Source organism: Rutilus rutilus (assembly GCF_951802725.1).
Source record: "Rutilus rutilus genome assembly, chromosome: 3".
In the NCBI taxonomy this organism is placed as follows: Eukaryota; Metazoa; Chordata; class Actinopteri; order Cypriniformes; family Leuciscidae; genus Rutilus; species Rutilus rutilus.
Window position 1 is genome coordinate 29158175 of NC_140211.1, and position 14806 is coordinate 29172980.

General features: G+C 37.8%; 1 protein-coding gene across 11 annotated transcripts in view; it reads left to right on the forward strand.

The window, feature by feature from the left end:
* The first annotated feature begins 6572 nt into the window (after positions 1 to 6572).
* The window catches only part of scrib (scribble planar cell polarity protein), a 112459-nt gene continuing 104225 nt past the window's right edge, over positions 6573 to 14806 (forward strand). For 10 of the 11 annotated variants that reach the window (XM_084403593.1, XM_084403586.1, XM_084403584.1 and 7 more), the window contains exon 1: positions 6589 to 7852. In XM_084403593.1, the coding sequence (XP_084259719.1) occupies positions 7694 to 7852 (159 nt within the window). In that variant the 5' untranslated portion in view covers positions 6589 to 7693. Of the gene's footprint in view, positions 7853 to 14806 lie in introns of all 11 variants that reach the window. The other variant, XM_084403585.1, reaches the window with a different exon arrangement.

Here is a 14806-nt window from a genome sequence, read left to right on the forward strand (position 1 = left end):
ATTTGCTAACATTAGTTAATGCACTGTGAATTAACATGAACGAACAATGAACAGCTGGATTTTTATGAACTAAGATTAACGAAGATTAATAAATATAGTATAACGTATTGCTAATTGTTAGTTCGTGTTAGGTAACACATTAACTTTACTTAACTCGTTAAGGGACTCGTTAACTTAAGTTAACCTTATTGTTAAGTGTTACAATTAACTTTATTTATGTGTATATATATATACACTGAATATACAACATACTGTACCTACTGTGCAAAAGTTTTTTTTTTTTTTTTACCCCAGAAAAATGTTTTTAAGCCAGTTATTTAGGCCTATTTATTTTGCTGTTGTGTGTCAGTAGGAAATATCAGCTTACATTTCCAAACATTCCTTTTGCGATTAATTGTAATAATCCAGTGAGATTTTTGGATGCACAAGGAGTCTGACAACAGAAGCTATGAGTGTATATATGTATACAGCTAGATAGATAGATAGATAGATAGATAGATAATGCTTTGTCCTAATTCTGTTAAATTTATATTATTATGTCGCTGAGAAAAAGAAGAAAAAACCTCCCCATTTTAACTATGTATTTACAGTACATTTTTCCTGAGTTTTATTGTTTTTCAGGATACTGTCTACACGTTGTGTTTGGAGGCTTGCTTTAAATTTTGATCTGTAAATAATTACCACCCCAATAATTGCATGGATACAGTTGATATTTAAGGTTTTCTTTATATTTCCATCTTAAAGTATGACTTTCCAAATATAAGGAAATGGTGGACATTAATTAATTAGTTTTGTCTGAAAGGCATCTCCTTATTTCTCTCCAGCTCACACTACATCACACCCTATCCCAACCAATATATCAGCCAAAAAAATGTGTTACAGGAAAGAAAACCTCCAAACCAAGGAGATGTAAAGAACAAGCTACATCCAGCAGCAGTGAGGTATTTGTCAGTATGTGTTATTGCAAATATTACATTTATATGAAATATTAAAACTTAATTTTTCTTTGCCATTTTATAATGAAGGAATTCCCAATAATCAGACACATGAAATTGGCTGTGCAATGGATACAGTACATTCAACAGACGTGTTCAGGGGCCACCGTGGAAGAGCTTCTTTTCCTCAAAATGGAAGAGGACAAGGAAATGGCCCTCTGAAATCTCATGAACCTGTTGGATGATTCCAAAGAGGCCTTTAAATTTTTTTTCATTTAGGGATGACGTGTGCTTCTTAATTCTTATTTGTGCATCCTCTTTTCCTTTCCTCGCGTCTCAGCTCCACTGAGGAAAGAAAATGAGGACAGAAGAATCGAATGAAAGCTTTTTTATACATTGGAATACATGATCACTCGAGTGTCACTTCATGGAGTCATCAGCAGCGCTCAAAGGATCTGCCCTCATGTTGTATTAGTTTGGTTATTTAAGAAATTCATAATAAATAATAATAAAGCAAGATACCCTGTTGAAATATGTGAGATGAGTGTTTATATAAACTGCAAAGGTAAAGTATAAATTAAAATGATTGTGACCGATGTGTAGGGGGAGGAGAATTTATATGTGCGTCACGTTTAGTCAGTAAAGCTCTTCCGCATAGGATACACCTGTGCATCCTCGCTAATAACTCCTCACTCCTCGATCCTCACGGTGCAATCAGAGAATTGAGATGTCCTTCAAGATGGCTGAGCTCGATTGGTTTCCGGGTCATAGGAAGCACTCATGAAGTCTTTTTTAGAAGAATGCAATTAAATAATAGGACTGAAAGGTAAACTGTTTTTTTTTTCAAGAGTGTTAAGTTGATAAATGTCCTATTTATTATTATTATTATTACATATTACAAGTATACATGTGTAAAAAATTTAAATTATAAGTTTGTTCTATTATTTGTTGAAATGCCTTGGCAGTAAGCTTTCATTTGTTTACATTAGTTAATGCCTTAACTAACATGAATTAACAATGAACAATATATTTTATTAGCCTTTGTTAATGAAAATGTTTATATTCATGTGTTCAGTGTATTAACTAATGTTAACAAATACAAATTGTGATATTATAATGTATTAGTAAATGTTGAGATTAACTAAGATTAATAAATGCTGTAGAAGTATTGCTCATTGTTAGTTCATGTTTAAGGGATAGTTCACCCAAAAATGAAAATTCTGTCATAATTTACTCACCCTGTTTTGACTAAACCTGTATGAGTTTCTTTCCTCTGTTGAACACAAAAGAAGATATTTTGAAGGATGTCGGTATCCAAACAGTTGCTGGTCCCCTTTGAAGTCCAACTCTTCTGATTCTTTTCACTCCTCTATCAGAAATCTTGCGAGGAGCACTGGTCGAGGCAAATTTATGGTGAAATTATTGTCTTTCCACTTCCGTATTATGGCCCCAAAAGTGCTCACTGGACCATTCAGAAGCTTAGAATGGCGCCTATAACCAATGCCATCATTATGTTTTGCAACAATTAGGTTGCGAAGGCCTTGAGACAGCTCTTCGCTTTTACCCATCATGAGATGTGTCTTGTGTGACACCTTGGCAATGAGACCTTTTTGTAGGCCATCATTTGGGACTGAACCAGCTGTTATTACTTTCCACTGACAGGGGGCTGGATTGCTTTTTAATTACTGTAAGTTTTCAGCAGTTGTCTTGGCTTTCCATGCCTTTTTGCGCCTCCCTTTCTTCATGTGTTCAATACTTTTTCCCTGTGTCATTTCACATTATTACACATAACTTAATTTCTGAACTTATTTTTGTTTGTTTCTTTGTATGTATGGCTTACTTGGGTTGTTACCAACATCTGGTGAAAATTTCATGTCAATAGCACCTTTGGAAATATATTTACTGAGAAAAATGATGACGTGTTCAATACTTATTTCCCCCGCTGTATATATATATATATATAAGTATTATATATATATATATATATTTATATATATATATATATATATATATATATATATATATATATATATATATATATATATATATAATATATATATATATTCTCTAAAATATATATTTTTTATCGCCTTTTTTATACTTCACATATTTTAGCAGTTATCATAATTTAAGTATCATTCGAATTCATCCTGTGAAAACCGTTTTGAAATTGGACATTGCGTTACTATAGAAACGGTACTCTAAATTATTTTATCGGCTCCTCCCCTTTTGGGCGTCATCATGTTTCATAATTTATGATCAAAACCTTTTCTAATCTTGACAAAACACATTGTCAGAAAGGTCTGAGTCTCAAGGTTCCATATTTTGTGACAGAAGTGATATTTGGACAGAAATGTATTAATTTGTTATGGCAGCAATTCAATTCAATGGAATGTATGTCACCCGGTGGCTATTTTTGGTATTACGCATAAAATCTCATGGGAACTTCAATTTGGCTTTGATCTTATAGTGACAGTTAAGGGGTTAAATATTGTACGTATATAAATCCTATGAAATCCATGATATATCCATCAAATAGCTTGTATTATGAATCAAATAAAAGCTAAAAAACACTGTAGGTGGCATGACTGAAATTAGACCCGCTCTAAACCATATTTGGTTCGCCTTCACTTGTGGTCTGGATTGTGAGTCCTGAAACGTGTGTGGGCGCTGCGGAAAATTAAAACAGAAACAATCCTTAGCTACAACCAGAGCCGGCCCGTCCATTAGGCGACATAGGCGGTCGCCTAGGGCCCCGCCTTGCCAGAGAGGGCCCCTGTATCTAACAAATACTATATTTTATTAATCATTAATTAAGTATAATATTGAGAATTCACTCGGGTGCGTGCACCTCGACTTTCGCAGACAGAGAAGGCCGACGCATTGCATGGACCTGACTAATCATGATACAGTTCACAGAGACGGTGAGTATCTAATAAATTACCCAGACCTACAACATACATAAAAAGGATAGCTCTGTATAGTTCAAACATGACAAATTTCCGAAAAAGATAATAAATACATAACAATAGAACGAATAAAAAACGAAAACATAAGAAATATACACAGTACAGTAGCTCGTCACATGCTAATTTGCATAATACCGCCCAAGATATAGTGGGAGACCTCGAGTACCGTAATTATCACAGTATTCAAACACACGGATTCCACCACACAAGAGACTTTTTTTTTTTTTTTTTTTGTGGCGCTCTTACCCTTTAGTAATGCTTAATTTCTTAGGCCTATATGAGGCATTTTGCATGACAGAAAATGTGCTGTCAAAAATAAAATACCAAATATTATAATCTCTATGGTAATATCGACTTCACATATTTGGATTGCCTCTTATCTGTCATAACGTCACGAAGCCTCGTCAGAGTCGTAGTCATACAGCAATGCTATTTTTAGTTAATTGAAATAATAATATGTTAAACTGTGGTAGAAATGGCATCCAAACGCCATCTTTCTGGAGCTGAAAAAAGGAAGAGGAGAATGGTTGAGGAATAAAGACAAGCTCAAAGTAAAGGTCTGTTCTTCTGACTTCTAAATAGTGCGTTATTTATTGCTGTATTATTAGTTTTACTAATAAATGTAACAATGCCCATGATCGCAGACAGACAGACAGACAGACATGGAAAAATTGGGCCACATTCAGCGTGTTAAGAATTATCTACCCATGCATTTTGTATAGATTTTAATCCTCTGATGAAGTTATCGTAGTTTTTTTAAATTAAGGTGGACCATCTCAGACCTCAAAATGGCCGTTTTACCCCTTTTGATAGGCTATTTATGCAATTAATTTATATTAACTGTCTCTTTTTCTGAAATTTCTCAACTGAGAATAATGGTCATTAATAATCACTATTATAATTTTGAGCAAAATAATTGTGATTATCAGTTCCATTATTATCATGCAGTCCTAACCCACCCCATCCATTCTCCCTTCCCGCTAAAAACAGGTTTCTCCCTCTTTCCAAATTAATATTTAAACATTTCTAAATAATACAAAACATTTTTATTATTGTGATCATCAGTAAAAAGTTAAAATGTAGTAGCCTACTGCATTTCTAGTCATTATGCATAATTACTACTGCATTTACAAAAATACCTTTAATTTATGCTTTATTAATATGCTTTATTTTTTATGTGTGCTTTCTGTCTTTTACGTACTAGGCTAGGGCTATGCTAAAAATCTCTTAGTTTCTTAGTGTTTTTTCATATGTATGTTGAATGTTACACTTTTATAAACTTATATATTGAGCAATCTATAGCCTAATTTTTTTAATATATATATATATTATAATTTATGTACAATTCATACATTTTATTTCATTTATTTGAGTTTCATGTAAATATTTTTTTCATTTTTGAATGCTACACTTAATACACATTTACAAACTTAAATATTGAAATTGTCGTATCATGTGCTTTCTCTTCCTTCATGAAATTGTTATGAGAGTTTTTTACTCCAGTGGGGCCAATTTTCATGATCTTGCCTAGGGCCCCACAACCCCACGGGCCGGCACTGGCTACAACTAACAGTAAACAAATATATACACAGCTTTTCAGTGGGTGCTTAAAGCTGAACTCGGCAACTCTAGCGAACTCTAGTCACTTCTTCGCTGATTTTCCCTTTTGTTGTCGCATGTTTTCCCCACGAGCTCCCCCTATAGCTGTGGGGGTGCTTATATATAACAACACTGTCGTAAGAAACTCACTTGCGGCGGCCTCCTCCCCCTCTCTACCGCTGCTCATGTGCGTTTGTTTTGATCGGAGCAAGCCAACTGTATCGTGTGGAGCTATGTCTACCGAGGTGGGTAATCATTATACATGTGCGTGTGTTTATGTTGAATTGCCGTAAAGCAATTCGTGTTTCGCGCTCGTTCTCGTTCTTGTTCTCGCTTCTCACGAGACTTCCAATTTCTATCTTGCCGGGACGGTAGTCCCAAAGTTGCAAGGTTGGTTTTCCGCCTGGGAACGCTGGGGGGAGCGGGGAAAGTCACCAATATCACTAGAACAGGTTGTTTAACCATCCAAATGATTTCTAGACAGTTTTATTAAGTTAAAAAAGTTACCAAGTTCTCCTTTAATAAACGGGTAAACTTTAGATCTGTTCCTGAGACTGTAAGCTGGATCACGAACAGTTGGTAGTTGGTAGTACTGATCCATCCTCGAAGGAGAGTAAAGGAGGACTGCCATGTTCATTCTTACATCCAACAACAAAACACCTCAATCACTTATAGGAGACATTCTTGTCTACAGCTCCTCTGGCCTTGAAACAATGTTGGACTGTGTGTACAGCTCACTCAGGGCGGGTCTATGCTTAAACTGCAGTGTCAGTCAACAGTCGTGGGCGGGTCTTGTGCAAAAGCACGTCACATTGCCCCGAATCTGAGTCTTAATCCACCACTGGATAGACAGACAGACAGACAAAATCTGTTATTTGCTATTTAAATTGTTAGCTTTTTTTATAACAGCAATGTTTCATGTCATGTCAAATCACCAAACGTGACTCGAGCAACAGCCTTCCCGCGACACTGCAGTATCAGAACCTTTCCGCAGGGCGGCGAACGAGCATTAGCTTCCAGCTTCCCTTCAGCGCTCCCTCTCTTCCTCCAGACTCCTAGAGGTCGCCATTCGCAGGAGCAAGAGTGATGCTGTGTGCAGTTGGAGTTGCGTGCGAGAGGCGCTCAGAGAGACTCACAACAGTGAGGCGGACCTGGGAATGTATCAGCTACTGAAGCCGTACTTAACTCAGTACCTCCACACACTCGCCTACAAGAGCAGGAAATTCCCCGGCAGATAAAGCCCAGGAGGAGTGTCGCGCGCGTCCGTCCTAAAGCTAACCATCTACATGAGGAGGAAAGAGAGGTTTGTGACGAATCAGTCTGGACTCGATACTAGGACGGGCAGCAGAGGAGCACAAAGCCGGTGGAGTGTCTCTGGAGCGGGTGAGATCAAGCCCAGCCCCCCCCCCCACATACACACACACACAGACCGGCCTGCTGCTCTTAGCCTGTTGCTGCTGTGTGTGTGATCTCATCATAACAGTCCCTCTTATATCTCACATATCTCAGAGACACACACGTCTGTAAGTAGTTTGGAGTTGTTTTGTTTTTGTTTAGAGGCTGGCTGTTGTATTTCGTAGAGGTATAGCGTTCTGCTGCTGGCTAATCAGTTAGCTGTAGCATATCGTCGTGTGTACAGCAGCCTCACGGACATGATGTAGTTTGATTATTAGATCTCTTTTTTAATTATTATTACAAGACAAACCATGTCTGATTTAAGGGCACGTGACATTAACCAACGAGTTTGGCGTATTTAAACCCCGCTTCTTCTACATGTTAACGGCTAAGTGGCGTCACTTGTTCCGTGCGACATAATCTCGTTTAATTCAGCGAGGAGATGTTTATGCTGCAAAACTGTGCATAACATAAAATGTGAGTGTGCAGTTGACTTCACTCGGCTTAAGTTGAACCAAACTGTGAATTTGCTGAGTTACTCGTCTTGTGTATGAGGAAATACTTTATGAAGAGCTAACTCTCATTAACTCTTGACTGGACTAATCATCTGGATGTCCCCTACCGTCATTGGAGTCAGTGGACATTTGCTGGAGAAACGTTCACGCAGGGGCTTTTATTTGACTGCTTTTGGTGGATAAAGTCCAGGGAGAGACACGCGGCAGCACCAGCCTGTATCCTCATCGTTTGGCTGCTTAAGTGAGTCCCCGATGCGGAGGGGCTGAGTGCGCCCGGGACATGCTGAAGTGTATCCCGCTGTGGCGGTGCAACCGTCACGTTGAGTCTGTGGATAAGCGGCACTGCTCGCTCACTGCGGTGCCCGATGAGATCTACCGCTACAACCGCAGTCTGGAGGAGCTGCTTCTGGACGCCAACCAGCTGAGAGAGCTGCCTAAGGTAAGACTGCCATGATGACCCAGCACTTACATCTCATGTGTGCCTTCGTGCATGTCTCTCTACTTGCCAACCTCAACTATAAATTATGCATAGACTTGTAGCTGTTTTGACACACATGGACGTGACTGGTTAAACCGTGGCTCTCTTTTCAAGGGTTCCACGGTCACAGCAAGTTTGAAAAATCAGGACATTTTAATATACGTATTGCATTCTTAGTTGTACTTTTCATTTCATGGGCTAGAATTTTGTCTTTGTGGGTGCAGTCTTTATAAAGTGAATTAAGGCAAGATATCAGAGGTAAAAAAAATAACTAAAATATATCACCTTACTTTCCCAGCTGATGAATCGCAGCACATTAGAACATAATTATGTTTTGTATCACACATTTTCTAAAATTTTATTGAAAACATGCAAATTAGGTTGGCTACTTAATATGCACTCATTTGCAATGACGAGAAAAAAAAAACCCCATTTCCCCATGTTTTTAGGAATAAAACTTTATATGAATTAGATGAATGATAAATGAACAAACTCCTCTGTAAAAGCCTTCAGAATATAAATAGGAATAACACTAGAAAGTTTGTCTTCTGTAAGTGCAGCTGAAGCTGACATTTCTGGTATGAGGGGGGGAACTCACCTTTAAATATGTATTGTAATTTAAATCTTCAGTCGCAAATAGATAGTGTAATAAAATAAACACTTAAATGTTTATTTTATGTTTTCTTTTCAATGGTCTCAAAGAAGACATTGTTATGGAAGCAAAATATCCCAAAATCTCAAACTTGACGAGTGCATGAAAAAACAATGGGTTTTGCCTGTAGTGTCTTGCCTTCAAAAGTCCTTACCCAGTAAGTTTAGCCTTCGAGAAGTAATTGGAAGAGTAATAGCAGTTCATTAGTCAAAAGTTGAGGGAATTATTATACTACGGGTGAAATAAATAACTGTCTCGTATAGCATGTATCCATAGACAAATGGGGAAAGATCGTTGTTTGCTGGTCTTGTTAGATTTTTCAAGCAAGCATAGGCCTACTTTAAAAAACTTAAGAAATAATTTATTTCTTTTGCAGAAATGGCTCCTGTCTAAATTTGACAGTCTAGCAGGAACACTTTAGCTTGTTACACATCTGTCTCACTAACTGCACTAAAAGCACTTTGCTTTGTCCTTTTAATTTGGATTTCCTCTGTGTTTTCTTAATGTGAGAGATCCTGCTGAATTGGCTTTGAATCAAGTCCAGTAGCGTCTACATACAGTAAAGCACACGTGTTTTTTTTTGTTTTTTTTAACCTTGGGCATTTGCTCATGAGAGACTGTTAGTGTGTTGTCAGAGCTAACGATCCCTAAAGTACACTGATAGCAAAAAAAGCAAACATGCTTAATTCAACATTTAAAAACTACTGTAAGCTGTTGACAACTCCAGCCCAGTCCCTTTAGAGCTCTTATGTAGGCTGTATAATGCCAGTACTGTTTGCGTTGCCTCATTGGCAAAAGACTCAAGCTTTGTTAGCCTATCTACAGTCAGCATTGCTAACAGGGTCAGACAGAACAGCACAGGACCATGATGTGGAACGGCTGATCTGAGCAGACATGTCAGGCCTTGAGCTTGAAGGTCTGTGTATATGTGTGTAAATTGTGTGCAGACAGTTGGCATATGGCTTCCCCTTGGCCCTGTGTCAGAGAGAGTGAAAGAGAAACAAAAATTCAGTCAGCTCATGTATGGAAAAAGAGATCTGAGGTATCTGAAGTGGTCGACCGATATGGCTAAAGGTTTAGTGAACCGGGTAGCCGATGGCTGATATATGCTTAAAGGGATAGTTCACCCAAAAATTTAAATTATCCCATGATTTACTCACCCTCAAGCCATCCTAGGTGTATATGACTATCTTCTTTCAGACATACGCATTTGGAGTTATATATATATATATAAAAAATATCCTGGCTCTTCCAAGCTTTTTAATGGCAGTGAATGGCTTTCCTGATTTTGAAGTCCAAAAAAGTGCATCCATCCATCATAAAAGGTATCCATACGACTCCCGGGTGTTAATAAAGGCCTTCTGAAGCAAAGCGATGGGTTTTTGTAAGAAAAATATCCATATTTAAAACTTTATCAACTAAAATAACTAGCTTCCGGCAGACGGTCTACGCAAGTCGACTTACGCCAAAAGAGTAACACTTGACGTGACGTAGGAGAAGCGTAAGCTTAGATGCCTCTCACGGTTCAAACAAATAGGGCTGGGCAACAAACTCGAGCTCCTCTTCTCATCGAAATCCTCCGACATTTCTCTTTAAAAATTCTCGTTTTAGACTTCTGATTCGTGACCGGTGGACGTAAATCGATGCATACGGCCGTTTGTCGGAAGCTAGTTATTTTAGTTTATAAAGTTATAAATATGGATATTTTTCTTGCACAAATGCATCGCTTCGCTTCATAAGGCCTTTACTATTAATCCCCGAAAGTCGTATGGATTACTTTTATGATGGATGAATGCACTTTTTTGGGCTTCAAAATCAGGACCTCCATTCACTGCCATTATAAAGCTTGGAAGAGCAATGGTATTTTTTTTATATAACTCTGATTGTAATCGTCTGAAAGAAGAATGTCATATACACCTTGAATGGCTTGAGGGTGAGTAACTCATGGGGTAATTTTCATTTTTGAGTGAACTATCCCTTTAATGCTGAGGTATATGAAATGTATTTTTAATGATAGTAAGTTAGTTGCACACATAATTTGCTACGTTTAAATGAACACATTTGAACACTTGATTGAAACACTTAATATTGCACAGTTATACTTTTTTTTTTTTTGCATAACATTCAGAATAAACAGAAAATTTGTTCTATCCACTTTTAATTTATTGGTATCAGTAGGTATTAGACATAAATTGGGCAGCTATTCATTAACATTCCAAAGTTTGGGGTCAGTAAGATTTTTTTTATCATATTTTTTAAAGAAATGAATACTCTGTTCAGCAATAAATATTTCAAAAGTGACAATATTTTGAAACAATGTAAATGTTACTATTTCAAATAAATGCTCTTTATTTGTTCTTTTGAACTTTGTGTAATCAAAGAATCCTGAAAAAACGCATCACCGTTTCCACAAAAATAACTGTTTTAACATTGATAAAAAAAATCTTGAGCAGAAAATGTGCATTTTAGAATGATTTCTGATTTCTTTGCCATCACAGGAATAAATGACATTTTAAAAGATATTGAAATAGAAAATATTTTTTTTTTCTGTCATCTAATGCTAGCTTTAAGTTAATTTTTAACATTATTAAATTATCTATACCAAATCTTGAAATGAATCCATTTTGTGTGTACATTAGAATGTTGTGACGACTGAATTCACTTGTATCATTTAAATCGGTTGATTAGTTAACATTTGCCTATACATATTGTTTTATTTTAATTCATTAATTGGTTCCAGGTTGCTCAGCAGTGCTCTTTTCATCTGAGTAGTGCTCCATTATACGTTTACTGTAACACTTAGATGGATGGTCTCAGCAGGCCTGAGCCTGTTCTCTGGAGAAGGCCATATGGTGACTCGGTGTGTCGCCGCTCCGCCATGTGCTGAGATTTAAGCTGCTTACAGTTTCTTCTCCCCCAGACTCACTCTGAACACTCTGCTGCCCTCGTTCCTACTTGTGATACTTCAGTATAACGACAGATGTGTCTTTCCTTTTTTTTTCTTAGAGACTGCTTTTATCAGCATGGATGATGTCCACATGTTTAGCTCCTAGAATAATACATTGTGCAGGTTTTGGGATTAGCGCTGTAACATGACTCGTCTTAATGCTTCTCAGGTCATGACCCTCTACCATTGGGTGTGAGCTGATTTCAAGTGTTTCAGTATGTTTGAGGCTGACTGTATAAGATAGTTGCATGCTTGCATAGACAGGGTCATATGTGTCAACTGGCACAGTATTTTAGGCTGAACAAATGGAGGTTTAGTTGCTCTTGTTCACTACAGGTCTCTGAATGCCCCACCTGAACGGCTTATGTTCACCTTAATGCTAGGATATGTATAGTTCAGAGAAGCACCTTATAGCAAGTCCAAAAATAGAAATGTTTCAGTTTAATGCAGGGCACAAAGCAGGATGAAGTATGGGAAATTACCTCAGACAAAACGATGAGTGTTATGTGCAGCAAATGACTTTGGATCAAGTGTTCTGCCAGCTCACATTTTAATATGAGCACCTGGGTGGCTCACAAAGTGCCTTGCAGCCTTTTCCTGGAGTTGGTTTACATGGGAATACATGTTGCTGAACAGTCTGGGAACTGAAGCCCCTGTATTGCCGCTGATAAAACTGTAGGCCAAAGCTGGCAGCGGTCGAGGAATTCCCCATCACACCCTCCAAAAGCATCAACGTGAAGCTTCCACTGTGTTTAGTCATTACGCAATCTCTAATCCTCACTGTTTCTGTCCTATTGTGTTATAGTTGAGCATCCGCTTGTCACAGTAAATTCCTTACTTTGGAGATGTTGAGCGCTAACTGGATTAACCCAGAATGCCCTTATCCACATTCACAAAGCACAGGAATGGCATTAGCTGTATGCCAGCACAGTTTAATCATTAACAAGTGGATCACACACCCATATGTCTGTGGTTTAAGAGGTTCCTGGGGAAGCTTTCGTAAATGTGAAGTCTTTAAGTTTTTCCTGAAGGGCTTGGGAGGGAGAAACACTCTTCGGCTTTGACAGTTGTGGAAGATCTCGTGACGGGTTACATAGTAGGCTCTTTCAGCTAATCTGACGTCTCCCACCCAGCTGCACATATTAAATGTCCAGGCTTATTATCACAGCTCTGACTGCATTGTCCTCCTTTATCAGCCTGTGACTCGAATGACGACTGTGAAGAAAGAGAAGGAAATGTTAGTTGGAGTTGTGAGTTTCGTATGAGCAAAATACTATGTTTTCTTTTAGGTCAAGGTTTCAAGCCTTGCTGTTCTTATCGGCACCCAATACAGCTTTTTGATAACAGACCATTTGGTACAACAAAGTAATTTTGCTGCCACCACCAACAGGAAACAATGCATTGAACTCTAAACTTAGAAGTAAAGCGAAACTAGGAAATGCAATAACACGTTTTACCTATTGCATGTAATAGTTGTGCTTAATTTGTTGGAACCAGAAAGTGGTTTTACCAGCTGAAGTAAGTTTCAAGGAGTTGTTTTAATAAATGGCCTGTCTTTCATGGCAGATTTATTCTGTTGTCTGCAGAACAGGTTTAATCTATGTGGGGTTCCTCCCTGCCCTGCCCCTACACATCTAATGTTCATAGGTGCCTGTCCAACAGGTGTTCCTCTAACCTGTGAACTCCACATTTGTGCATTGAAAGGTGTGAAATGATACTTGACAAGACAACCTGATGCATCAGTCTGATTCATGCAGTTCAATGGAGAGAAATTATATACATAATTGCATGACCATGTTTTTCTTACTGGGAGTCTTTCGGTGCTTTAAAACAGTTAGTTAGTTGCGAGTAATTACGCATAATTTACTGTTATTACTATAATAAATATCAAGGACACTTTAAGTGTTACCAAATAAAGTGTTAACATATTTTTTACACTTATTCATACAACAGTCTTCCAGCTGCGGTGCTCTTGAAACTTTGTTGCTGAACTTTTCCTGTGTTGCCTTTTATGTCTTTTTCCTGTTGTTGGGAATTAAAAGGCAAAAATATGATTTTTGCTTCTTTTTTTGCATGAACCAGTTGTGCATGAAAATGTCAACACCTCTAAATTAGCAGAGCAGCAGTCACAAGGTCTGTGTTAGATTTCAGACCTGTGTGTTTTAGGACTGTGTGAGCGTTTCAACTTATATTTGAAAGTGGAAATTACTCTGCGAAAGTGAAAGATTATTTGGCCACATGGGTGCTAGTGCCATCTGACACCTGATCAAAACTCATGAAATTTAATATCATAAGAAAAACTCCCTAATCTTGGACACTTTTGTGTTTCACACAGTGATTGGTGTTTTTTTTTGTTGCTTTCCATTCAAGCCAAAAGAGATAGTTTGGAGGGGTTTTCGCTGCTCTTTGTTGCATCTTGCCCATTCCCCTAAAAGTTGTTGTTAACTTTGGGACACAAGTGTGTTAGGGTTAGTAGTGTTGGTTACTGAAATCAGTATAATTTTTTTTTATTTTGTCATGTCACGACTGCCCTCCTTTTACAGCATCAACATTTTCATCCATCTTGTGGATGTCATGGGAACTAAGATTCACTTAAAGGAACACTCCACCGTTTTTTGAAACAAGGCTTATTCACCTTCTTTCCTACATTTAGATAGGTGGGCAAATGCATTTTTGTCTCAGTGCATGCATTGTTTTAGTTTGACAGGGTCGGCGCTAGCTTAGCTTAGCATAATGAATGGAATCCTTTGTTGCCAGCTAGCATGTCCTGAGTAAAAGTGATATAAAAAAATATAAAAAAACACCTAATTACTTCTTGTGGCCTGCGTATTCACAACAAGTACAAATAGTGATGCAGATTAACACTAGGCGATTTCCTAGGCAGATATTGACTTATATATTAAAGACTATATTAGGGGGAAGGACAGGCGAAGCACTGCTACTTCGGCGTGATAGCTCTGTGCCCAAGTAGCAGTGCTTCGCCTGTGCTTCCCCCTAATATAGTCCCAAGTCAATATCTGCCTAGGAAATCGCCTAGTGTTAATCTGCATCACTATTTGTACTTGTTGTGAATACGCAGGCCACAAGAAGTAATTAGGTGTTTTTTTTTTTTTATATATCACTTTTACTCAGGACATGCTAGCTGGCAACAAAGGATTCCATTCATTATGCTAAGCTAAGCTAGCGCCGACCCTGTCAAACTAAAACAATGCATGCACTGAGACAAAAATGCATTTGCCCACCTATCTAAATGTAGGAAAGAAGGTGAATAAGCCCTATTTCAAAAAATGGTGGAGTGTTCCTTTAAAGTAGGAAC